The 25,778-nt window shown below is 36.9% G+C and overlaps 1 protein-coding gene across 1 annotated transcript in view; it reads right to left on the bottom strand.

Moving 5' to 3' along the window:
- The window catches only part of GPC6 (glypican 6), a 522,514-nt gene that overhangs the window by 318,341 nt on the left and 178,395 nt on the right, over positions 1 to 25,778 (bottom strand). Inside the window, exon 3 of the mRNA XM_018070973.1 lies at positions 20,535 to 20,926. Coding sequence (XP_017926462.1) covers positions 20,535 to 20,926 — 392 coding nt within the window. The remainder of the gene's footprint in view (positions 1 to 20,534; positions 20,927 to 25,778) is intronic.

The following is a 25,778-nucleotide window of genomic DNA, read 5'->3' as shown; positions in this document are numbered from 1 at the left end:
CACCACATGATGTGTTTTTCCAGCTGTGTGCTGGACATTTTGTCTAGAACAATCCTGTGAGAGACAGTATCAAAAGCTTTACTGAAATCTGAAAAGATTACCTCAGGTGGCTTCCCTTGATCAACTAGGTGGGTTACCTTGTCGTAAACGGAAATCAGGTTTGATAAGCAGGACTTTCCTCTAATGAAGCTGTGCTGACTGTGACCAATGAGTGTATTGTCTTTCAGGGGTTTTTCAATACCTTCCAGAATAATCTTCTCCATAACTTTACCAGGCACTGAAGTGAGACTGACAGGCCTGTAGTTTCTGAAGTCCTTCTTCTTGCCCTTCTTGAAAACTTGGGCAACGTTTGCCAGCTTCCAGTCAGTTGGGACCCCTCTGGACTCTCAAGATCACTCAAAAATCATCAAGAGAGGAAATGCTGTAGGTACCCTGAGCAGCCTCTGAAGAACACACGTGTCCAGCATTTGAAGCAAAAGTCACAGTATTCATGTGCTCATACATATATGTTTATGGGAGCAAACTGTCTCATGTACTGATATGCTATAGTAACAGAGCCCAGATTCACAGATTACACTTGCTTGAGAAAAATTTTAGTCCAAGTACATGCTGTGACTGATTATGGGATACTAGGTATCAAAAAGATATTTCAATAGTTACGATATTCACACCTTAGTCGTGTTTACAGTTCCTGTTGGTCATGACTTTCTCTGCCAACCAAAGTTATGTATCCTTTTATGTACTTACATAACTTTTTATATAACTCTTTAAAGCTGTGTTTTAAAAACCTTCCCAGCAATATAAATTCTGAAGTTGGACAGACATGAACTATATTCCCAGGATGCTTAACACTCATGCTGATGTTATGCTTTTCATTTAAGTGCTACAAAAACCTCTGTGCTAATTGCAGAATGTTAAGCCCAAACACACCAAAAGTCAGCAGTAAAAAGATTAATAAAATCTAAGCATTTCCAGTGTGGTCAACAAGTGAGGTACTGTAGTAGTATTGCATAAAGTCATGTCTTGAGCTTTATCCATTTTGTGACTTATCTGCATGTAGCAGCACTGCTACATGTGATTTATACCCACAGCGCTGATTTTAAGTAACTGAGCTCCCAGTCAATAAGCCATCTAAATTTGGTTGAGTTATCAAGTTCTTTCTTTAAAAAAAAAAAGGCAACTTATTTACTGTTTGAGTTATCTGGGATGTGGGGAAGCAACAGGGAGAATACAAGATGCAGAACGTGATAAAGACAGAAAATATATTACTAAACAAGTTTCATTGCTAGAACCACATTGGCACTCTGTGTCATAACCCTAATCAGGATACCTGATGAAATATCACTGCAAGTTGTACAGGCTATAAGATTCAGGATGTTTTTCTAATGCTGATAAATTTCTATTTGTGTTGATGTCCTCCCCCCTTTTTCAATAGCATTTGCAACCATAATTTCAGAAATTATGTTTACGGTTGACTTATTTATAGACTCTGTACTTTAATTGGATAATGGTATGCCTGAGTAGTCAGCTATGTATTTAGACCTTTTATTTTAAAGAAAAATTCTTCAGCTGCTGACCAACTAACAGCAGGTTCTTCACATAAATACTTTGATTAACTCATTTACAACTTACAAAACTGAGGATTACAAAGCATTTTCAGATATACTCATTTCAATAAAGGAAAATCCATCCACTTTTACTCAAACATATTCACCAATCTATTTTTTATTATTCAGTCAACTCTGCTAATACACCAGAATACTAAACTGCATGAAAATGTTACATTTGCTGCCTTTAAACCAGCTGATTTCTACATAAAATCATTGTCTTGGTCTGTTCTCCATTCAGAAATAATTTCCGAAATAACTAACTAATAAATGCGGAACAAAATATTGTTAACAACTCTATTTGTCACTTAATTAGGAGAGAGTAGCTAAATGTAAGTATCTATGATAAAATCCCAACAATATCTAGCTTAATAGCTAAAAAATATTATATTGCATATTAATATCAACAGACTGGATTTTTTCCCATCTAATATTGTGCATACAGGTAAAGAATGTAAAGAAGGCAGCTATTGGCAAGACAAGAGGGCATGGTCTCAAGTTGTGCCAGGGAAGGTTTAGGTTAGATATTAGAAAGAATTTCTTTACAGAGAGGGTGGTTAGACATGGTGGTTAGAATGGGCTGCCCAGGGAAGTAGTGGATTCTCCGTCCCTGGAGATTTTTAAAAAGAGACTGGATCTGGCACTCAGTGCCATGGTCTAGCAACCGCAGCGGTAGTGGATCAAGGGTTGGACTTGATGATCTCAAAGGTCCCTTCCAACCCAGCTGATTCTATGATTCTATGATTCTATGATTCTATGATTCTAAGAGTTATTTTCTTCTCTATGGTTGGTAAAGAAAAAAGCAACATCCTGAGGTCAACTGATGAGACTGGAGATGAGAACTGCTTTCTGGAGATGCTTGTCTCTTTTCATTGCTTATTGAAGAAGCCTATGATAAATATATTCCAAACATAGGTACTTTGGTTAACCTAAAGTTAACCTGAAATTCTGTTACATAAAGTAGCACACTTTTGCTTAATGAACCAGACTAGACAGTCTAACCCAAGAGGCCTCCACGTTTGGAAAAATGTGATTCTGAATAAATCTCTACGAAAATAAATAAGCCAGTAAAGATCAGATTTCATCTAAAATTCTTAATTTATTAGTTTAGTAGGACTGCTGAGATATTTTTTCCTTTGATGAAAATATACACTAAAACTAGTATAAAGACTATAAAACAAGTAAGAGAAACAGGAATAAATTTTTTTCCCCATTTCAGAAAAAAATAGGTAAGAAATCTTTCAATTTGTGTAACTAATGTCTAGTTCAGAAATTAAACTTTGGTGCAATGTAAAGTTTTAGTCTCTTGAGTAAATGGTTGAAACTCTATTACTGAACATATATAATATTATCAGACTGACGAAAAACTTTGTAACTACCCTTAAGTCCCACTACATTATGAAATGGTGTGACTGATAAAATGTGGAGATTAGACTATGTGATGAAACAGACCCTTCCACCTTGCAATATGGCCATTCTAGTGTAGGCTGTTACCTTCAATTACAGCTCCCTTTTGAACCTCATGAACTGGGAGCTGAAACAATACAGCCTACCCTCTCCACACCTTCCCGAGGTGAAAGAGATTTATCTCACAGTAGATTAATTTACACCTTTCTCACTACGCCAGAATAAAATTTATGGAAAAATTCAAAGTCAATTCCCTCATTAGCTGAATGACATGCTTTGAGATAAGACCCATTAAAATATTCAAGAACATCCCAAAAATGGTTGTTCATATTTACTGAGGATATAACTCCTTTGCCAGGTTCATTTCATATTTTGTAACAAACAGGAAAGCCCAGCAATCTATCAATTCTTAAAAAAAAACCCCAAACCCAAAAAACCCCAAACAACTCAAAACAATAAAAAAAAAAGACAAAACCCAACCAACCAAACAAAAAAACCACCTAAAGAAAATTATGGTCCCAGGGTAAAAAACAATCACTTTCCTCAATGTGAAAAATATTCATAGGCAAATCTACCTGGCTAAATGGAGCATAAGCATTTGGGAAATTAAAAATACCAAGGCAGAACTATATTGATATTCAAGTAACACATTCATCTGTACAATTTTTAGGTTTTTTTTTTTTTTTTACTGGGGACATATGCTTTAAATAATCTGACATTTAGAAAAAAATGCCTGTACTAATAGTTCAAATTACATCTGTTTTCAGATACTACCAGCAGCAAACGCTACCATTTTACTGACAAGAACAGTTCTTGGATGCTTTTTGGCTGATACATACCAAAGCCTTTCTGATCCACTTTCACAGTAAAGGAACAGGGAATACAAATTTTCACTTTTTTTCCACCATTATTGCCCTTCGACCACCCTTTATATCTCATGCCAAAAAATCAGGAAATACCTTTGACAGCAATCAGAACAAAATTAGTTCTGTACTGGGGTATAGGTTCCTATCTTGAGAAAAGAGTAAGTCCATAGTACTAATGCTGAAAAAAAAATCTATAATCAGACATTTCTTGTCTCAGAAGGTATTAACCAACAGCTGTTTCTTACATATTACATTTGTAGTTATGTTGTAATATTGCTAGTTTAGAAGTTCTTTTCCCTCATGATTGCTAAGAAAATCAAACTGCAATTCTATTACAAGCATGCATAGTGGCTGAACTCTATAAACCAGAGACTTCCTCTTCTCTTTTGTCATATCACATGTTCTTTAATTTACAAGATCTCCTTATTCCAATAATGAATAACCTGGACCTGAAGCAACAGATTAAAGAGGACATTTTCCATTCCAATTCAGCAGCAGTCCCACTTTTCAAGTCTGACTTCAGGAAACTGAATTATGAAGCACTACATTTTACATATAAAGAAATTAAGGTTGATTCTACCCTTTTTTAATCTTTATCCATCATCTGCAAAATTAGCAAAATCATTGAGATATTGAATAATTGGATGGATAGGGGTAATAAAGAATAAACCAAAATTCCGAATTTAATCAGGTTATTTGTTTTTGTTTTTGTTTTTTTGTAAGAAATAACTACAATAGATCTATATGTGAGGCAAAACTAGCCTTCTGGGCTCCTAAGAAGTATATGAACACTATTCTTGACTTCTCTAATGAAATGCTAAGCATGATAAATAAATAAAGAGTCATTTAAAAACATGAAGTAAAAGTTCATTAAAAAAAAGAAAGGTTCACATGTAAAATGCACAGGTGTGTTTTCTGCAGTTGAGCGAAAAGGAAAGGAAAGAACACAAGACTTCCATGATAAATGGAAGAACACCTTAGGCAAGAACATCTTAGGTAATTTTCACTTTGGGTGTAGAGGAAGTTTCATTAAATTCATGGGATGTCCACATTAACAGGCAGTTTTTCCTTGGACTAGTTATGGGCTGGTCCATGCATTGAATGGCTACTAGTGGTTCTCTGTGTTCCCTCTCCTTTGCTGGAGAGAGACTGGCAGCTCTAGAACATGATTTAACCTGTATAAGATGTGATTTCCCCCTGGAGATGCCTAGTTTTCTGCAGAGACTGTAGAAACAGCATCAGGTCATTCTATTTTGAATTTACCTCATACAAATGCCTATCTTAGGTGATATAAATTTCTTGCTATTAAATATCACTCTTGATCTTAGCTTCCAAGAACATCTCTCCTCTATTTTTTCCACATCAAGCTTCATGCTTCTTAGCAACTTCTCAACTCATATAATATTCTCTGCATTATAAGCCTGTAACTTTTCTTGCTTATAAATACATTTATAAGCATTTTCGTCTGCCAAAACTTCCATTTTTCTAAACCCCTGTCCATTTCCCACTTTCACATTAAACATAGCATTATATTTGAGTATCTTAGAGCATTTAGGAAACATCTTACTTCTGAGGCTTTTTGGATGATGGTGCAAATACATTTAAGTAAAAAGATAATAGTGAAAAATGGTTCCATTAGAATGCATTTGTTTATTCTCACTGTTTTTAAAGGATGTCAACTTGACAGCATAAAATACTTTAGTCCTTAGTCACTGATAAAAATGAGCAAGAAAATGTGACTCTTAGTAATGCTTTAGCTTTGACCCCAAAATAAAATAAAAGCTACAAAAATAAAGCAAAAATAAAGCTACAAAAGCTAAATCTACACAGTATGGAAAACCTAGAGTAATTTTCTGTACTTGTTGACTGAATGATTTTCTCTGTACTAAGATTGCCTCCAAAGATACTGGACCAAATAGTGATTTCTGCGATCTATGTATAAATATATCAACATTTCATGATAGACACGTAACTATCCAACAGATGTAACAACACACAGCCATTACAAGCTCAAATAGTATCATTTGTATGCTATTACCTGCAGTTAGATTGGGTGTCCATAGGCTTATGTACACTCTAGTCCTCTCTTTCTATTAGTATTCTGATATATATTTGAGTAACCTGAGGTTAGTGAACTTCAACAACTATAAAACTGTGCAAAGGAAGATCGCCCAGTGCATCTCTCCTATAACACAGTAAGTTCTCCCACTGCTTTAGTTGCCAACATGCCACTATGTGAATCTGTATATGTGTGTGTGTGTGTGAATATGCACATGAATGTGAAGATAGAACAAGAGAAAAACATGTTGAAATGGATTATCACTTGATTGAGCAGTAAGCTCATGCAGTCTATAGAAATCTAATCTTTCCTTGATAGGTACTTACTCCTCCCAAGGGCCAATATGCAGTCACCAGGAAAAGAATTTTGATTGTAAAAAAGAAAAATAATTCAATACATTTAGTTAACACATTTCTTCCACTGTCAGTCTCTTCTACGCAATATAGCAATAAGAATAACTTACTGCTTTACACACCCCACTGCATAGGTTCTACCTCACAATATCAGTACTATTAATACATTTGTCAAGTCTTATTAATTTTTTTTTTTTTTTAATGTGTATAGAATGATAGAATCATAGAATTGTTTGGGTTGGAAAAGACCTTTAGGATCACTGAGTCCAACCATTAACCTAACACTGCCAAGTCCACCAGTAAACCATGTCCCAAATCTATACATTTTGACTCAAACACTTCCATGGGCAGACTGTCCCAATGCTTGACAACCCTTTCTATCAAGACATTTTTCCTAATATCCAATCTAAACTTTCCCTAGTGCAAAGTGAGGAATTTCCTCTCATCCTATTGCTTGTTACTTGGAAGAAGAGACTGACCCCCCACCTCACTACAAGCTGCTGTCAGGTAATTTTAGAGAGTGATACAGTTTCCCCCTCCTTCTCTCCAGGCTAAACATCTGCAGCTCTCTCAGCTGCTCCTCATAAGACTTGTGCTCCAGAGACTTCACCAGATTCGTTGCCCTTCTCTGGACTCACTCAGCACCTCAATGTCTTTCTTGTAGTGAGGGGCCCAAAACACAGGATTGGGGGGGTGGCCTCAGTACTGTTAAGTACAGGGAAACAATCACTGCCCTAGTCCTGCTGGCCACACTATTTCTGACACAAGTCAGGATGTCACTGGCTTTCTTGGCCACCTGGGCACACTGCCAGCCCATATTCAGTTTGCTGTCCACCAGTCTTGGCTTATAAACCTTCCCAGTGTATTTATATGTCCTAAGGGAATGCTCTCGTAACACTGAATCTCTCCAGATGGGATGATAAAAGAGAAAGGTCCAAAGAGTTTCTAGCAGGGCTTTCTCTTCCAACACTTCTTTTACATAGTGTTTTGTGTTGTCACCCTATAACTACTGTTCAAAAAACGGCTTATAGAGCATTTTAACTCATAGAGAAAAAAGTTTTTTAGAAATAAAGTACTGATGAGTAAAAAGAAGATGATGGATCCCAATCCATTTGCATGGATAGACTCTTTCCAGTGCTCTATAGATGCATTATGCCTGCACTAATTCCTAGGTGGCAACCAAATCCTGGCAGCCAGTTGACTCACTAGAGTGAGCAAGAATGCACTAAGTCATTTGGAGTAGTGAATTTTGTTCATGTTCTTCATGTATGTAATCTCTTCTGCTTCTCTGTTTGTAATTAATTGCCAAGGGCACGGAAATTGCCCTTAGGGACTGCGAACACTGTGCTTGCCCAGTTTGGAGCATATCTCTGGCAGGTAAGGTTATACACTTCAGAAGTGTATTAAACTTTTACAGTGTGTTAAAGAAAATCACATGTGAAATTTGACTGATGACAATTTTTTGAATTATACTACAAACTGATAGTCTGTAAACATTTTAGCTATGTTTACTCGTAGTGCTGTTCGTATGCCTTTAAATGGTCATTTCTTGACTGAAAATCTGTTATTCCACCCAAATTTCCTCAGCAATAAGTTTCCATCATTAAGTGCTTCAATCTCCCTGTAAAGACCTCTGCCTTAAAACCTTTGTTTTCTACCTGATTTTATATAAATCCGAACAATCAGACCCTAATCAAGTTCAGATTGAAGTCAATGGCTAAGTTACTTTTTACTGATTCAGTGAAAAGGAGTGAAAGTAGGAGAAGGGAGAGAGAGGTACAGACTGAATTTTAAATAGAGAATAGACATTTATATATAAAAATATGCACTGTAGTGATATATGTACATTCACAGTGCTTCAGTACTAGTCTAAGTCTAGATGACATTTCTCTCAGAAGCAGTTCTGGGGAATCAGACTGAAAATAAGGTATGGCCATAGGATGCTTTCTTAGGAGTCAGGTGGTTAGGAGGCTGGGGGTGCATGGGAGACTGGGAGAGGTCACAGCTCAGACAGATGACTCCAACTGACCAAAGGGATATTCACAGAATCACAGAATATACTGAGTTGGAAGGGACTCGCAAGGATCATCTAGTCCAAATCTTAACCCTTTACAGGACCATCCCCAAGAGTCATATCATGTGCCTGAGAGTATCACCCAAACATTTCTTGAACTCTGTCAGGTTTGGTGCTATGACCACTGCCCTGGGGAGCCTGTTGCAGTGCCCAACCACCCTCTGGATGAAGAACCTTTTTCTAACATCCAATCTAAAACTCCCCTGACACAACTTCAGGCCATTCCCTTGGGTCCTGTCACTGGTCACCACAGAGAAGAGATCAGTGACTGCCCCTCTTCTTCCCCTCACGAGGAAGTTGTAGACTGCAATGAGGTCTCCCCTCAGTCTCCTCTTTTCCAGGCTGAACAGACCAAGTGACCTCAGCCACTCCTCACACGGCTTCCCCTCAAGGCCCTTCACCATCTTTGTTGCCCTCTTTTGGACACTCTCTAACAGTTTAATATCTTTCTTATATTGCAGTGCCCAAAACTGCACACAATATTCAAGGTGAGGCCACATCAGTGCAGAGCAGAGCGGGACAATCTCCTCCCTCAACCGGCTAGCGATGGTTTGCCTAATGCTTCCAGGACACAGCTGGCCCTCCTGGCTGCTAGGGCATTGCTGACTCCTATTCAATGTGCCATGGACCAGGACCCCCAGGTCCCTTTCTGCACCATATGACATCATGCTCAGTATACAAAGTAGTGGGAAGGAGGAAGGGGGGGACATTTGGAGTGATGGTGTTTGTCCTCCCAAGTAACCTTTAGGTGTGATGGGGCCCTGGTATTCTGGAGATGGCTGAACACCTTCCTGCCCATGGGAAGCAGTGAATTAATTCCTTGTTTTGCTTTGCTTGTGTTCACAGCTTTTACTCTCCCTATTAAACTGTCTTTATCTCAACCCACGAGTTTTCAGATTTTTACCCTTCCAATTCTCTCCCCAGTCCTGTTGGCCTGGAGTGAGTGAGAGGCTGCTGGGGCCTGGTTGCTGGCTGGGTTTTAACCATGAAACAGCTGAGCCATACTGGTTTTAACATGTTACTCTCTGTCTCCCTGCCCCTTTCCCTCTTTTCTTTAATTGTAATAAAATTTATTGTATAAATTACTATTTCACATTATTGACACTTTTTTATATTATACATATATATTCTTGTAACTATATGAAGGAAAACGTAAATGCACAGTGGAAAAGATTGGCAGCTAAATTCCTCTGTTGTGTTTGAAAACTCCAGAACACAAATACATTTGCAAATATTTTTCACCCAAAATTTAACTCTGATTTAAGTGAAAACCTGAATTATATTAATCTCCAGTTGGTATATTCTATCATAGTTTTGAATGCTGAATGCTATATACAATTGTGTAACAACAAAAATATTGTATTGAATTGAGAGATTTCTTTAACCATGTACTTATGGCCAGAAAATATTCTGAGGGCTCCCAAAAAAGCTTCAGTGGAAGTTTCTGACAGCAGTTTGTCCTATGGTTTGGTTTCTGCATGTTGTCATTGAAAAGCAGATGTGCACTGTTCCTTACAAGCAGATGTGTGATGATGAAAGATACACAGGAGCTTATTTTTTCGACAAAACTGCATCTTACTCATGTGGGATATGTTGCCAGAAGCTTTCTGAACATCTTTTTGTTCTGTCTTCCTGTGCTCTATGTGGTAGCAGGTTACTCTCTTGAAGTTTACCTTAAAATCTCCAGGACTAAAGGCAGCAGTGTGCCTTAAGCTGTCTTTCTGTGGGATTTCATACTAACTGTTAAAATAGCCACACCTTATTCAAAGAAAATGTCAGTGTAAATTCAAAACTAACACTCAGACTGAAAGAGAACTGATTTCTTTTTTCATTCATGCTATCCTTTCCACAACAGTGCACAAAATTAAGTAGCTTTTTCAAATAAACAGTGGATTGACTGGCACTCTAATATTAATATAATCAGGTAAAGCAACAACAAAATAACAGATATAGCCTGAAGAAATGAGACAAATAAATACTTCTAGTGGTTCCCTCATCAACTAGGAAATAGACAAGTATAAAAGGCATTGTGGCCAGATCTGAAAAGAACATAGTCCTCTAACAGGAAAAAATTGCAAACGTGGCAAGAGCTTACCAGTTTTGGGTGTGGGATACAGAAGGAGGAGTTTGTTTAAGGCATAGTGAAAGGGAGGAGTTAGGTACCACATATTTACAGGTGAGAATTAAGTCAGACTTGCTCCAATCTGATTCCCATAGAAGAAGACCATAGACCTAAAAGAAGATGGTAGTTGAGCTGAGAAGCTTTTCCTGATATGCTTCTATGGCTCCTAGGCTTGAGCTGGTTTGAGTTAATGCAGCTTAGATGCTACAGACCAAAAGAGGTCAATTATTGCATTCCCCAGGAAGAGAAGACAAAGATCTGAGATCCATACACATTCACTTGTTTTGAGACGTATCTGAAAAACACGGTTCATAACAGCTGACTCAGTGTTCCATAACAGCAACGTAGAGTGGTGACACTGTTGAGCCAGCAAATTGCTAAGAACACAGTTTGTCATTTCTCTCTTTCTTGTACCTAAACACTGAAGGCTACTTTTGTGAAATTCAGATGGTATCTTTGGTGACTCAGGCTTCCCTTACCAACTATATGCATAAAACCTCCATTCGAAATAGAACAACTAGATCAGTGCCTTCTCTGTGTAGAAAACTGCTGACATGTTTGCATAACAACTCAGTATACAGAGCACTTACTTGGGAAATACGAGATAGAGTGTACTAACCCTGCTTAACTTTATCAGCTTGCCAGATATTGCCTTATACACATTAGCTTTTGAATCTACAGATGATGCAAACATATGAACATCAGTGAAAGAATTATGAGATTAAAACCACAATAGGCAAGTGTAGATGCAATTCTGTTGTTTGGTGATACTGAAGATCATGTAAGCGGGGGTTAAGTAGACAGTCTTTACATGCTTCCTGAAGAAATCCAGTAATTTTTCCACTGGTATGTTCATACAAAATTGCTAAATCTTCAGAAATCGAAGACCAGAAGTCAGACTTGCACAGTATTGGGATAGACATGAACAGCAAAACATCTCTGGCAGTTCCAAATGAAAAACAATTTTCAAGATTGGGGAAGCTGTTTGCAGGCTAAAACTGCACTGCAGTGTTGGGGAAAGGCAAAATCTTGTACACCAGTGGCTGAAAGATGGCAAACAATTAGGAAGGACAAGCAGGTATGTCTTGCATTAAAATTCTCTCTCTGTATTCTTAGTTTCTGTTCTTGGCCACATAAAGGTCACAGGTGTATAGCTGAGGTCAGCTAAATCCTCCTGTCTTATTCAAAGCTCTACTTTTTCCAGTTTTGTCTGGTACATTTAAATTGTACTTAAGAATTGAATTGTTCCTAAGGGCTTAAATGATAAAAGGAGAAGGAGGAAAAGAGACAAAGCAAAAGTAATGATAGTCTTAAACACGTGGACTGAACAAAAGTGACATTTCATCTTCAAAAAAGTTTATGGAAAAAATTCAGCAAGCTTGTGTCATAAAAAAAAACTTCCGTAAGAAACAGATGCTGGATGATGTGGGTAAGTCTAAATTTTTACAGATGACCAGAACTGTTTTCCTGACAATGAAATGCTTCATTTTGTATTCTTTTCTTTTTGTTTGAGATTTGAGATGCAAGACGTAAGCAGATAATGAAGCCAATTGCCACTGACCCCTGAGAATTGAACTTAGAATAGAACTGAGAATTGAACTTAGATCTGCATTGTTGATTTTGGACGTCATTATTTGAAAATCTCAAAGAAATTTAACTTTTTCAATGTGTCACTGATGACTTTGTTGACTGTAACCCTTAAGCAGATATGCATTATATTCCAGTTAGTATTCCTGATATGTTTTAGGTAAATCAGATACTTCCTTGACTAATGTTTTCTGTAGAAACCTGAAGGCTGAATAACCTATTAGGTTTTTTTTGCTTCTGGCTCACCTGAGAAATAAAATGAATTGCTTTTCTCAAATCATGATTGGAAAACAGTGCTTCCATAGGTTGCCTTCAAAATAGGATTAAGACAATCTGTAAAAAGAGTAATTCTAAAAAGTCAGCAAGTTGCAAGATGATATAGATCTCCTTGCATTGCTTAACCTTCAGACTTTTTAATCTCCTTCCTATTTCCATTTGATTCTCCTGAATTTTCTTTCACTCTCCTGTGTTAAAGCAGCAAAAATGTAAAACCTGCTGTAAGATTAATTACAGAATTTTGAAATCTAGCAGGGTCAACAAGCTCCTAGGTGAGCTTTGCTTCTTTACTATTATTTTTATCATGAATTGACTGTGTATCATGCATTGGGATGCATCCTTTTTTCCTAAGAATACCTCTTAAAATGTTCTAAATTTTCTCTAATATAGCTTCTGCAGGTGCTGTACCAACATCTTTCTTTTGTAGGTGGTAAATACAACTGGTGTGTGAACTTTAAAGGCTTTCATAAAATAAGGATTTCAGCAATTCTAAAGAAAACCTCAATTCAACTAATTAATTTTCTGATGTGTCATGACAGTGTTTAATGGCTTTGTTAAACTAAAATAATTACATTATGGTTCTTAACATATAGTTAGAAGTTTCATGTAAAGCTGAACTAAAGGGTATTTTCTATGCAACAGGTATTTAAAAAAAAAAACGCAAACTGAGCAAAAGCACTGTAATCAGAAGATCTTTGCTTATGAATGATACAAAAAAATCCAAAAACACAGGACTACTTCAGATTTTGAGATGAGAAGTGGCACATAGTAGAAATAAACCAGACTGGTAGACCTACCTACAGGGATACAGAGCAAGACTGACTGTCTTATTGAGCAGCATGACTCAGTTAAATTTGGGTTATTAAGTTCAGTACAAAGGTAGCTGAATGAAATTTAAGGACCTATGAAACAGAGAGGTCAGGCTGGATTATATCTGACAATTCTAGACCACAGCTTTTACAGACTTCCTACCTCCTTTTTCCTTTTGTTGAAGCTGCTGTTTCATTTTAGGCCTTTTCTCCTGAGCTGCTCTTCTGGAACATCTGATGTTTCCAGTGCACACAAAGTAGAAAACAGATTAGTGCACCTGCAGTAAGTCTGGGATATCTGGAAGGCATCTGTTTTATTTTTCCATGAAATGTCTGCAATTAACTAGATCAGTTTACGTGCCTTTTCTTTACGAGAAAGGAGAAAAGATAACCTGCACAGCTAAAGAACCTCAATTCAAAGAATACTTCCCAGAAAGCACTCCAGTGTGGATACAATTCACTCTTGCATTTGTGCCACAGACACCTCAGAGCTCTGAAACTCCCCTGGTTGGATAATCCCTGGACTCTCTACCCAAGAAACACCAAGGGACAAGAAAGGAAAAAAGAATGTGGCCCCATTCATGTCATGGTATGATCCAGTTCTTGGAAAGATATATCAACTCAATTAAAACTCAAACAATGAATGACTGAAAAAACCTTAAAACAATAGACACAGATGCAATGATAAAAGCTATGCTTGCTCTGCTGGGCTGTTTGTAAACCAACAATTTGAACTAAGGATTAAATTTTATTGAAAAATATAGTCCTTTTTAGATCTCCTTTCCCTCTCTGGCTTTAACAAGCCAAATCTCTTCAGCCAATGAAGTCAAAATATACAAGACACATAGCTCTTTGTTTGTCACACCCTGCAAATCACATTTTCCAGCTTCAAAGTACAATTTGTTTTGGCTTTAATTACCTGACTTATCACTATGTCATATTCTCTCCCCCACTGCAATAATTACAGTCTGAATCAATGTGTCATTCAATATTGGCCTTTATTTATGTCTCTCACAAACTGTTGAATGTTTATTTATAAACCATGAAAAGTAGAGTTTGTAAGAATATTGATTCAGCATGTTAGAAAAGCAGTGGCCTGGCATTCTGTGAGTAGAAGTAATCACAGGCAATTACTAGAGACTGCTTTTCACTACTTATCTTGGGTTTTACCTTATAATTGTATTACTGAATTTATTTCACTTTGCCCATATATCACCAAGTTCCTAATAGGAAGTCTGATATTAACGTAATTTAATAATATTCAGGGAATGAATGGTTTTAATTGGTTTAAAAAGGAGGAGATATATAGCCTATGCCAAACAATGAGAAAAGTATTGTAACAGCCTCTTTTTATTTTGTAATAAATGGTAATTAATATTCAAATGTATTAATGATACAAGTTCTTAGTGGCTAGATCACAAATCTTTGATGTTTATGCCACTAACAAAATCACTAACCGCTCTTAATGATGCCCCTCAGCTAAGCTTCACTTTACTCAGGGTATAAAAATTACTTTCGTTGCCAGTAGCGTGTATTTGCAATTGTGAAAGTCAAAGTCAAACTCTTAACAATTCTTCTTGTCCTTATCCCAGTATACAATGGGAAGAAAGTGCCCAAATAAGACAAAAAAACCCAAACCACAAAACTGTCAAACTTAGAGAAAAGGAAAACTAGCAAACAATAACTAAAACCCTAGATCACTCTAAACAAAATACTCTGTTGTACCAGTTGCTGTTCCTAGTGAGCCAGACTTAGTACAGGAGAAAAAGAAGATGTAACTGTCTGCCTGGGATCGAATCAGAGCTCTGAGCAGCAGTGGGGTAATGGACAGCTGCCTAAAGGCTGTGCTTTTGAACAGGACTGACCAGTTGTACTTTATTATTTGTGTTTTCCTGTTAAACTCACATGTTCTCGTGAATTTACCCAGGTTAACACATGACATTGGCAAAAGTCAGACTTGTGAAGTTATGCTCACGGAACATAAAAAATGTGCTTTTTTTTTTGTTTTCTCCTGTTTTCTATATATTTTAATTAAAAGAAATGGAAAGAAAATGTTTCCAGGAAATATTTCCTTTGGTTGGAATGCCAACCTGATGGGATAACACCCATGTTAGAGAATCAGCAATGCCCTTACCAACTAGTACAATATTTTTGGCAATTTTGCACCCAGTTAGATACTTAGATTATCTTTTGAAATACCCTTAGCTTCAGTCTTAATCTTTTCTTGGGAACTAATTCTATTTTAAACATGCCATGTTTGGTCCAGATCACTTCCTTATTTAATGAAAAAATAATTCCCAGTACAATCAGCCTTAAAATTGTTGTAACTCAGCTAATAACATATTTGGGGAAAGTATTTCAGGAATCATATATTCTGGAAAATTGCATAGACCCTTCAATTTAAAAATTTTAATTCCTTTATTCTCCCTACGTGTTTTTTTGCTTATATTCTCCACTTTGAACTCAGTGACAGTTCAAAGAGAGTATTATGATTACTGAGAATGCTTTGTTTAGAGTCAGAAAGAATAACTTAGCATTATTTTCTTACAAAGTATCCAGAGCTCAGACACAGTAAAAGATGAACATGAAAAGTATGCATACATCTTTTCTATCACATTATTGGTAATCACAGAGAGCAGCAACTTCAGAAATATTTTCAGTAGTTTCTCTAGTTTAACATTAAATACTAAATCTCAGCAGGCTTGGTGATTTTTTTTTACTTATTTCTCTTATCCAGAAAAAAAATTAAGAAAAATTGAATAAATTAAAAACCAGTAACATTTTAATATGTTATATTTTTACAGACAAAAAGGAAAGGATAGCACACTTTCTTTTTTTCCCCCCACCAACTGGTAACAAGGAAGAAAAGCTAGGTTTTTAGAATTTGACAAACTCCTGGAAAAATAGGTGGTAGAAAATTTTACCAATTATTTCTGAGCCTGTAGTTCAAAAAGTCCATAAACATCTCCCACCTACAGCTTAAGAAGGTATGCTAATTGAGAAGCTCTGCTCCTGTGCTGACCTTTAAACTACTAGGCATTAAGGCAAAATCAACTAAACAGACCTTTAATGTACCCGAAAAGGCAGTTCTGACGTTGTATATTGAATACTACATATTAAAGCAGCATCAAGGCAAGTTCAGATTGGACATTACAGAAAGGTTCTTCACCAGGAGGGTGCTCGGTCACTGGAATAGTCTCCCCAGGGAAGAGATCATGGAATGAAGCCTGTCAGAGTTCAAGTAATGTCTGGATGATGCTTTCAGTCATATGGTTTAGTTTAGGCAGTCCTGTGAGTTGAACTCGATGATTTTCAACTTGACACATTCTAGGTTCTTCTATACTAATAAATAAATAGGCTTATTTTAAGAATTAAATTTTTCACTTTAAGAAATACTATAATTACTTTTTTGGTTATATGCATATGCAGCTTTCTAAACCATATATAGAATTTAGACCTGGTCTATCCAAGCCAGTGGAAATATACTACTTTGAATGGAGATTTAAGCAGCATAGCAACATAGCACTGACAAATTTTTAATGCATGAGAATGAGAAATAAAAACTTTTGAAAAGCTCTGAAAATTAAGAACTATAATTGGACTTAGAGATTATGAAACCACTGTTCAACTAAAATGGCATAATAAAACTTAAAATAGATGGAAGCAACTCTCTGCTTACAATTGAAATACAATAGAAAAAAATTACAAAAATAAGATGTCTTAACCACAATCCCTCCTCATTTATCTAAATGGGACTTATTAAATTATAATGTCACTGACAAGGAAATTACAAAATTGAAAAATACTACTGCAAGAGGAAAATCTTTGCAACACATTGCCTACTTTTAGTGTGCTTGAGTGCATACTTAATTTGAAAAAGAGGGGACTGTAGGTCCTTTGCAAGGAATACACTGACCGCATTGTTTTCAGACATTATAACCTCTCTAAAGAGAAATCTTTAAAAAGGATGTGTCCCTGATATTAGAGAGGGAAAAAATCCTTCTGCATGTGTGACCCACCAACTCCTCTACAGAAATGGTCCAGAAGACAATGAAAAAGTAAATTAAAGGCCTGAAGGATATGTTGTTACCAACTTTCTCATTAGTAAATCTCCTCATGGTGTTTAAGGTGTAGGCTCAACATTTCTCTGTATCAGTGGCAGTTCAGTGAGATAATGGGTCCACAAATAGAAAGGAGAAAGCTTTTAAGCTTGTGATGTTGCAGTTAGAAGATCCCTCTCTGTTCCCAACCGGTTCTGACAATGGACAAAGGCTTCTGCAAAAGAACTGCAACAGTTCCACTTTTCATTTTCTCTTTTATTAATTTCTCTTGACTTACCCAGATGTGTCATCCTTATCACAGAATCTCTCAATATTTAGAGTACAATGAGAATGAAATCCATGCTAATCTGGATGACTTCCAAAACTGCAACAAAAGATGTTTACCTGCCTCATTTTTTGTTGCAAAGTTATGTGCTAACTCCAAGAAACGGTTGTAGTCTTTTAAAATTAAAGAAAAGGATTTGTCATTTTCTGTAGTAGATAAACCAGCATGAAAATCACAGTTATAATATGAACACAAAAGCTTCATTCTCAGAATAACCACAGCCTTTTCACAGGATAATTATTAATCTTGAACATTTGGTGCCACTTATGGTTCTTCATATCTGCCTCACCAGGCTGCATGTAACACAAAGTCCCAAACTCAGCCATTGTTTATCATCTGCTCTGGGAATGAATACAGATACTGAGATTTTAATACAAAAATTAGTCTGGCAATCAAAGCATATTCTACATTTAATAAAAAATATTCATTTCATTAATCTTTTAATAGGATCACAGGATAATGATCCTAAAGAAACATGATTAGCAGGTCAAGAGAGGTGATTCTGCCCCTGTACTCTGCTCTCATGAGACCCCATTTGGATTACTTCATCCAGCTCTGGAATCCTCAGCATAGAAAAGATGTAGACCTGTTGTACTGAGTCCAGAGGAGGGCCACAAAGATGGTCAGAGGGCTGGAGTACCTCTCCTATGTGACAGGCTCAGAGATTTGGGGTTGTTCAACCTGGAGAAGAGAAGCTCCAGGCAGACTTTATTATCAGCCTTTCAGTACTTAAAGGGGACTTATAAGAAAGATGGGGATGGGATTTTTAGTAGGGTTTGCTATGATAGGACAAGGGGAAGTGCTTCAATTCATGCCCATCATATCACACCATGTGAAGAACTTTGCTGCATTTCTTTAATGACCTCCCTACCAGCACCAGGAGCTATTGCTAAGTGCCCTTGCAGCACCCTCTTCTCCAGGATGAATAAGCTCCAGTCCCACAGCCTCTCCTCACAGGACAAATAATCCAGTCCAGATCATGCTGGCTGCCTTCACTGAACTCACTTCAGTTTGTCAATGTCTTTCTTGTACAGGAAGGGCCAAAACCTGAACACAGTATTCTGGATGCATTCTAATAGAATATCACTATGTGTATCCTGCACCAAACCACTGAGTCCTTTTAAAGATTATTTCAAGTCTTGCTTTCATGTTAAAAGAAAAAACCAGAAGCGTTATTGAGCTATTGTTATCATCTTCAAGTGACACTACAAAAAGCCTACTTTATGATTGTAGAGCTAGTAGTTCTCATTATAGGATCATAGGATCACTTAGTGATCTCGTTATAAATCCTGTTCTTGAAAGAGCTTATGTACCCAAAACCCAGAAGCCGAGATGAAAACATTGCCTGGATGTGTGAGACTGGACACTCGCACATTCTGTACATCATGTATGTACACAGGGAAAGTGACATCTCAGCAGACAATTCAGACCTTAATCTGTGAGGGATTCTCAAATTATATATATAATACATGAATTACATAGCTTACTCACTACAGTCTGATGCAGTTAATGCAGCAAGGCTTAATCCCTGCTGACAACAGTGACATCAGAGTTCAGCACTTTCACTTAAAAGTGACCCATGGGGACACCATCGCTCTTCAGAGGAAATCTGGGGCTGTAGATATATGAATTCTGAACCCTTGGAGGCTAAAAAGCTATATCTGCCCCCAGCCAGACTAGGCAGTCTGAGATTTCCTGCTGAGGTTCTGCCACTGTTCAAAAAGGATGGCAAGACCTGGCAGTGCCAGAAAACAAAGGAAGGCAATGCCATAGCCCAGGAAGGCACTTGGGAGGAAAAGACTTTGGTTCTAGCTGACTAACCAGGATCACATACTTCACTCACCAAATTTTAAGTGCAAAATGACCTTTTTCTCCAATGCAGTCTCTGAGGCATAAAATCAGGCTCTGCCTTCATGACATGGAGCCGTTCTCTGGTTCCATGGCTTCTCAATTTGTAATTGCAAAATATCACATAATACAGGTTAAGAAAAGTATAGAAGGCTCATCTTCTTGAGTGCTTGAATTGAAGTCTACTGGGCAATATATCGACTCTACCTTACTTTCTGGCTGTGATTTAAATGAAGCAAATGAGACAGTCTGCTTGAGGTAAAGTATTGGATGGGCCAACCACCAAAATTATTCATGCACTTATGTTCAAAAGTGAGTGTTTGAGCATTTCGCAGTGGATCTCACTAGATAATTTCAGAATTCAAGGTCAAAATACACTATGAGGACTGTGAAATGGCAAGATCACAGAACAAGTATCCAGTTGGAATAGCATTTAAGTAAAATACAATTGAGTTTGAAATACTGTACAAGAAAAAGTAATTCAGGCACATTTGTGGTACCCAGATGGGTTATTTTTGTATGTGGTTTTTTTTACATAGCTTTAATTATGTGAAGTCCTCAAGGATTATAATTGTCAAAAATATTTGCATAGATAAATAATTGAAACTAAAATAAATGTGAGTCAAACCATCCTTTGGGAAAGCTCAAGCTCCAGAGGTGTCACTATTTGTCTATTTTCTCATCAGAAACATGACTAGACATTTCTAACAAAATCCATCACCCAGCTGCATGATGAATGAATGCTGTGAGGGCTGTACTGTCCTAATGAACAGCAGCATAAATTTGCTTGAAACATTTAAATTCTGATCATAATCCCCATCTTATATATATGTAGCCAGTTTTGAATTACAAATGACAATCACTACCTTGCTAAAGCATTGATCTATATCGGTGTTTCATTGTGTCCTAAGCACAAAGAAATGCTTTCCAGTCAGTCAGTATTGCCTTAATATCCCCAGAAAGAATGCAAAAAACCTGTTGCCTCTATTTATAAACTTGGGATGGGTGTATCAGTGGACATAAAAAACAACCAGACATATTGCCTCATACTGAAAAAAAAAAAGCATACAACCAGATTTCAATTGTCTAGCAAGTATAGAACAAATTCAAGCTTAAAAAAACCCCTTGATTTTAGATTACCTTGGATACTCTGTTCGCAACCTCTCTGCCTACTGTCAGCCCCTGAACAAAGGTCCGTGCAGCAATGAACGCTCTAGTCACTTGAACCTTCAGCTTCCTGGGTACATCTCCAAATGGCTTCAGCTGGTCTGTGTACTTGCTTACACACTCCAGGTAGTCCTCACTGAAGTGGTACTGGGGGTTTATGAGCTGGAACATCCGCTCCAGCAGCCGAGCCCAGAAATCATTCAGCATTTCCTCCAAGTTCACATTGCCTCCCGTGTAATACCGCTTCAGCTCTGTGAAGAGGTCCTGGAAAACCTCAGAGTTTTGCATGTACAGCATGCCGTATGTCCGAACAAACATGTCATTTAAGGATCTTTCTGCATTCTCCAGAAGTTCTCGGAAAAACTCTGAAGGGAAAAAAAGCAGGTGTTAACAGCTATAACAGTAAGGTATGAAAGGTTTTCTAACTGCATTCCTAATATATCACAGCTTGTATTAATATGTTCTTACCACAGCACTTTACTATTGAAATTCATCATTAGGATAGGAAATTGCTTTATTTACAGGTTAAGGATAATAGAGCATAAACTGAATTCCCCAACAACGTAGAAAGATGTAGAACCAATAACACTGAGCATGAAAAACACGTTTAAAAGAACTTCGGTGAGAGCAGTTACACTTCTTCTTCGTGTGCTATTTGAATAGGAATCCCTGCCCCTTGCAATATCCTCCATAGCCAGTATACTAAATATTCTAAGCTAAAAGTAAAGTCATTAATACCATGATTTAACTGAAAATGTAATGATTTTAGAAGTTCTGTTTTGATTAAATTTTTTACAATGTAGAAGAAAACCACAGAAATAAATCTGAATATTTATTTGCAAATATTCTTGAAGAGAAGTTGAAAGAGACCTGAGAGGAAATGATAATTCTTCTTAAAAGTGTTAAGTGTTAACATGTCTAGGTAATGCTAAGCAAATGTTAGTATTTTCAATAGCTTTTTACTTTACTGAAAAATAGTGCTTGAACCCTCCACCAATCATGTCACAACCATTCTATTAACTTCATTTTGGAAGAGCAGACCTTAAATTTTTTTTTAAAGGGTTTCAGACTACTGCTTCTGTGTCTTGTATCTACCCAGGCCCAAACCAAAACCTACTTTTAAATTTTGCCTTGTGGAAATTATTCTTATTGGAAACCAAGCCCATGGGATACAGGGGCAATACGTAATCATCTCTTCTGTTCAGATTCTTGGTAGTTAGGTTTTCCTCAAAAAAAGCACAGAGTGTATACAACAGTTCTTTAAACACAGCTGACCAAAGTAGGCATAGTGTCTCCTGCTTTTCAGAAGATCCCATCTTCCTATAGGGTCTGTTCTCAACCTCAAACCACCTTTGGAAAAGAGTTCTATAACTTCTGTGGCCTGTAAATGGGGCATTGCAGACAGAAATGTAGAGAGGGCAAAACCTTTGGCAAAATACATATATTTAATGCAATTAAATGGTTTTTAGTGATTGCAGGACTCTTCACACATCAACTCTGGGATACCAGATGCTAAATTTGTGGTCATTGCCCATAGACATATCTGTGTGTGCTAACTGCAGGGATGTGCTGACTTCTTATAATCTTGGCTAACGATATAATGTGAATACTCTTTTAACATACTGCCCTGCTGCAGAATCATTGCATGCTAAAGATAGGATGGAATTTAAGACTACGTAAGAAAAAAAGTCACATTAAATTCAAGGATTTGCAACTGTGATCTGCTAAAAGCAGAATCCACCAAACACTGTGTGCCAGTCTACCAGGACTCAGTAAGAAAAGAAACTGTTATTTTTGGCAGAAGTTGTGCAGAGTTGCAGTCTTTGGTCTCTCAGATAACTGGAAAGGGGTTGCTATGAAAATGTATACACAGAACATTGAGAATATACTAGCTACATCAAAGCATTTATTATAGGGAAAACAGTCTAATAAATATATGAATGTCTAAACTGTCATTAAAACCACAGTTCTTCATAAGGAATAAATTCCATCTGGAAAAGGAGAGGCTTTTGCTAAATAGTTTATGTAGGAAAAGAACAAAAACAAAACAAAACCAAAATTAAAGAAACAAAAAAACCCCCACAATCAAAATTTTGTTGCCAAATAGAATAATTCAACATCTACAACCTACAGTCTTCTGTTTAAGGGAAAAGCGAACAAAGATGTTTTTCACTGTTAACCCTGATATGGTGGTATCTTTGACATCTGGATCACTTTGATTATTACTTCATACATCCAGTATTTCGTCTTCTAGAAATAACGCACACTGTCTGCACTGCTGAATACATGTAGCTCTCTAGTCACACAATCTGGAAGGCAAAAAGATGGCAGAGAACCTGGGGCTTAAATTAAAATTTGGTTTAAGTTTGGAGCCAGGATTTCATACCAGTGCAATTGAGTGACAACTGGGAAAGATAGTCATGAAAACAGTGAATCCAGGTCCCTTGTCTTCTCTCCCAAAAAGGCTGTGTATGCTGGGAGGATGCTACAAGCAATTCACATGATGGTTCCTTGCAATCCCTGTCTATCCTGTGAGTCTCACTATTCATTTTAAAAGATCATGACATTGCATAAGTCAATCACAGCAAAGCTTAACTGAGTTTGATGACACTCCTTGTCTATGATTGTTAGCCCACTCTTTCTTTGTTTAGGGATATTACTTAATCTCCCAGTTAGCTTGTTGGAAGCCAACCAAGAGAGGTAGACATGTATTCTCTGCTTGTGCAGCACCTAGCACCATGTGGTCCATGCTGGTCACAATCTTTATTTATACTGTGGTACAAACATTATTAGTAAATCTACAAGCTTAAATTTCATGCTATTCCAAATGCGACACCATACATATTAATTCTGTAGGAAAGCTAATGTCTTCTAAACAGTAGTACATTTATTTAATTTTTAGTCTTCTTACAGGTCTCTAGTCTTCGAGAGCTACTGCTTAAGGCAAATTATGCCATTAAAAAGTTAGACCGTTAGTCTTCTGCACACTTTGATACAAAAGACAGTTTAAGAGAGCTATCTGCATCAGTAACCCTATGCAGGATCAGAATAATAAATCAACAACTACAGAATTAGATACCTTTTTAGTTCCAGACAGAAACAGATCTCACATGTTGTAGTAATTAGAGAAATTCTCAATCAACTCCCATCCAGCAAAATTAATGCTACTGTGAATGATTGCTTGCTTTTTTAGTCTGCAAATCTTCCATATATCAAGAAAGGAGTCTGCTCTGCAATGCTTATGTATAGAAACAGTCCTGACACAACTATGTACTTGTTCAGTTATGTCAGGAGAAACTGTATGTGCTTCTGCAAAGGCTGAATTTTTCCACGGTCTTCCAAGTAATGTAAAAATTTTATGTTCATTGAAAAGATGATATTTCATCAACTTGCAGGTAGTTTTTGAAAAATAATGTAACATTTCAGCTTAAAGTAAAAGAATGAAGATGAGACATACATTAGTCATATTACTTAATGTGCTCCTGGAAGGCACTCAAGTACTAGGTGGGAGAGGAGAATCTATATAACACAGAGTTGTGCAGTGTTTTAAAGTATATATCTTGTGAAATTTTTTTGCTGCCAAAATAGGATGTCATGAGCAGTGTTAATGCTGGAAATAATTTTTCCTAATTTTAAGTGATGATTCATTTATATGACCTATATATGTCCCGGATATTTCTTATGTTACAAGCATGTTTTTATTCAGATCTCCTTTATTAGCCAGAGGGTCTAAGGAAGCCCAATCACTTCTATGAGGTAGTTGGAAAAAATAAGGTCTAAGGTACACTGAGATACTGAAAAGATGGAGAAAAGATTGCTATTTCAAACCATTACATGCTCTATATAGGCTTAAATGGAGAGCGTCCAGTCCATGGATCACACTTTAGTTAGTTTTCATTTTTAAAGATTATTTGTAAATTTAGGATGCAAGATAGGTAGTAACAGTCTCTGGAAACAAAGTGTGAATTGTTTTTAAATGTTTTATCTATGATAAGACAACACAGTTACAAAATGAAAAACAGAATTGCTGGAGTCTCTTACTGAATGGTTGGTACAACTCAGATTAAAAACAGGGTCTTCTTATCTGTCACTATCTTGTCAACTGCAAGGTGAGATTTTCACTCTATTTTTACATAGGTAAACTAGTGCTATAATGCAATTCAACCTGGGAGCTAGCCTAATTCCAGTGATGACTAGCTGTCACCATGAGTCAAGTTGGACTTATTGAATTGGATCAAGACTGCGGATAATATTGCAGCATGACATGATGCAATAATTGCCTTCAACAAAATATATGCACAAACATCTAGAAGCAATTTTTAGAGACACAAAATTGTATTATGTTTGAGTGGATATTCTATGAATATTCCCAGTCTGATAAGTTCCCTTGTATTTTCTTTTCCATCTGTAATTTAAGCAAAAGCAACACCTGACTGTAGGACAACATGCAAAGGTAGGAACAGTTTGTTGTTTGATTCCCAAGCCCAAAAGTATATGCACGAGCTTTAAGACTAAAGAGACAAACAGACAATTTCGTTTAATTACCATATATTCTGCATAGCTTTCCTTTTTTAGCAGAACTTGAGACCTGAATGCCATACTATGGTGCATCTGATGCATTGCACATGCTCCTAACTGAGAAAAATCCAGCATAGCTGCACAGAGCTCTTCAGCATTAAGAAGCATTTACTGAGAAGACGTACATATATCTACACCCTGTGTGGATTTTGGGTACCTAATTTCATTGAGCATTTGTCGTAAGGCAAAAATTGTGTGAACAATTTCCTTTGCATTTCTGTGTGTTTCACCTTGGCATGGCTGGGTGCAGATAGTAAAAAATGCTGCACCACTAATATGGCTGCAGGCCTTGTGCCAAGATGCCAAGGAGGAGTTTTGGCAGGTGAATAAAGTTTTCTCATCTCCTACGACCACCTGTTGTGGTCCAATTAGCAGTGGACAGCAGAGTATGTTTTCCTTATGTAACCAATGTAGTGTGAACAAGAAGCTGAGCGTCATGAGCACTATATAATCTGTGTTTCTCCTAATACAGTAGACATTTTGCCTGATCATATTGATCCTGGAGCACTCTGTCCGTACCCTTCCATCAACAAGCATTCTTTAAATTCCCCGTCCTGATAAGGCTGACAGTAAGAAGAATATAGGAATTCATGTAAAGTGACTATGGTTTCTGACAGAGAGGTCCTTTGGGGGTTCTTT

This window comes from Manacus vitellinus, unplaced genomic scaffold (genome assembly GCF_001715985.3).
Source record: "Manacus vitellinus isolate BGI_N305 unplaced genomic scaffold, ASM171598v3 scaffold_2_pilon, whole genome shotgun sequence".
Taxonomy (NCBI): Eukaryota; Metazoa; Chordata; class Aves; order Passeriformes; family Pipridae; genus Manacus; species Manacus vitellinus.
This window is presented reverse-complemented; position numbering and strand designations above follow the sequence as displayed.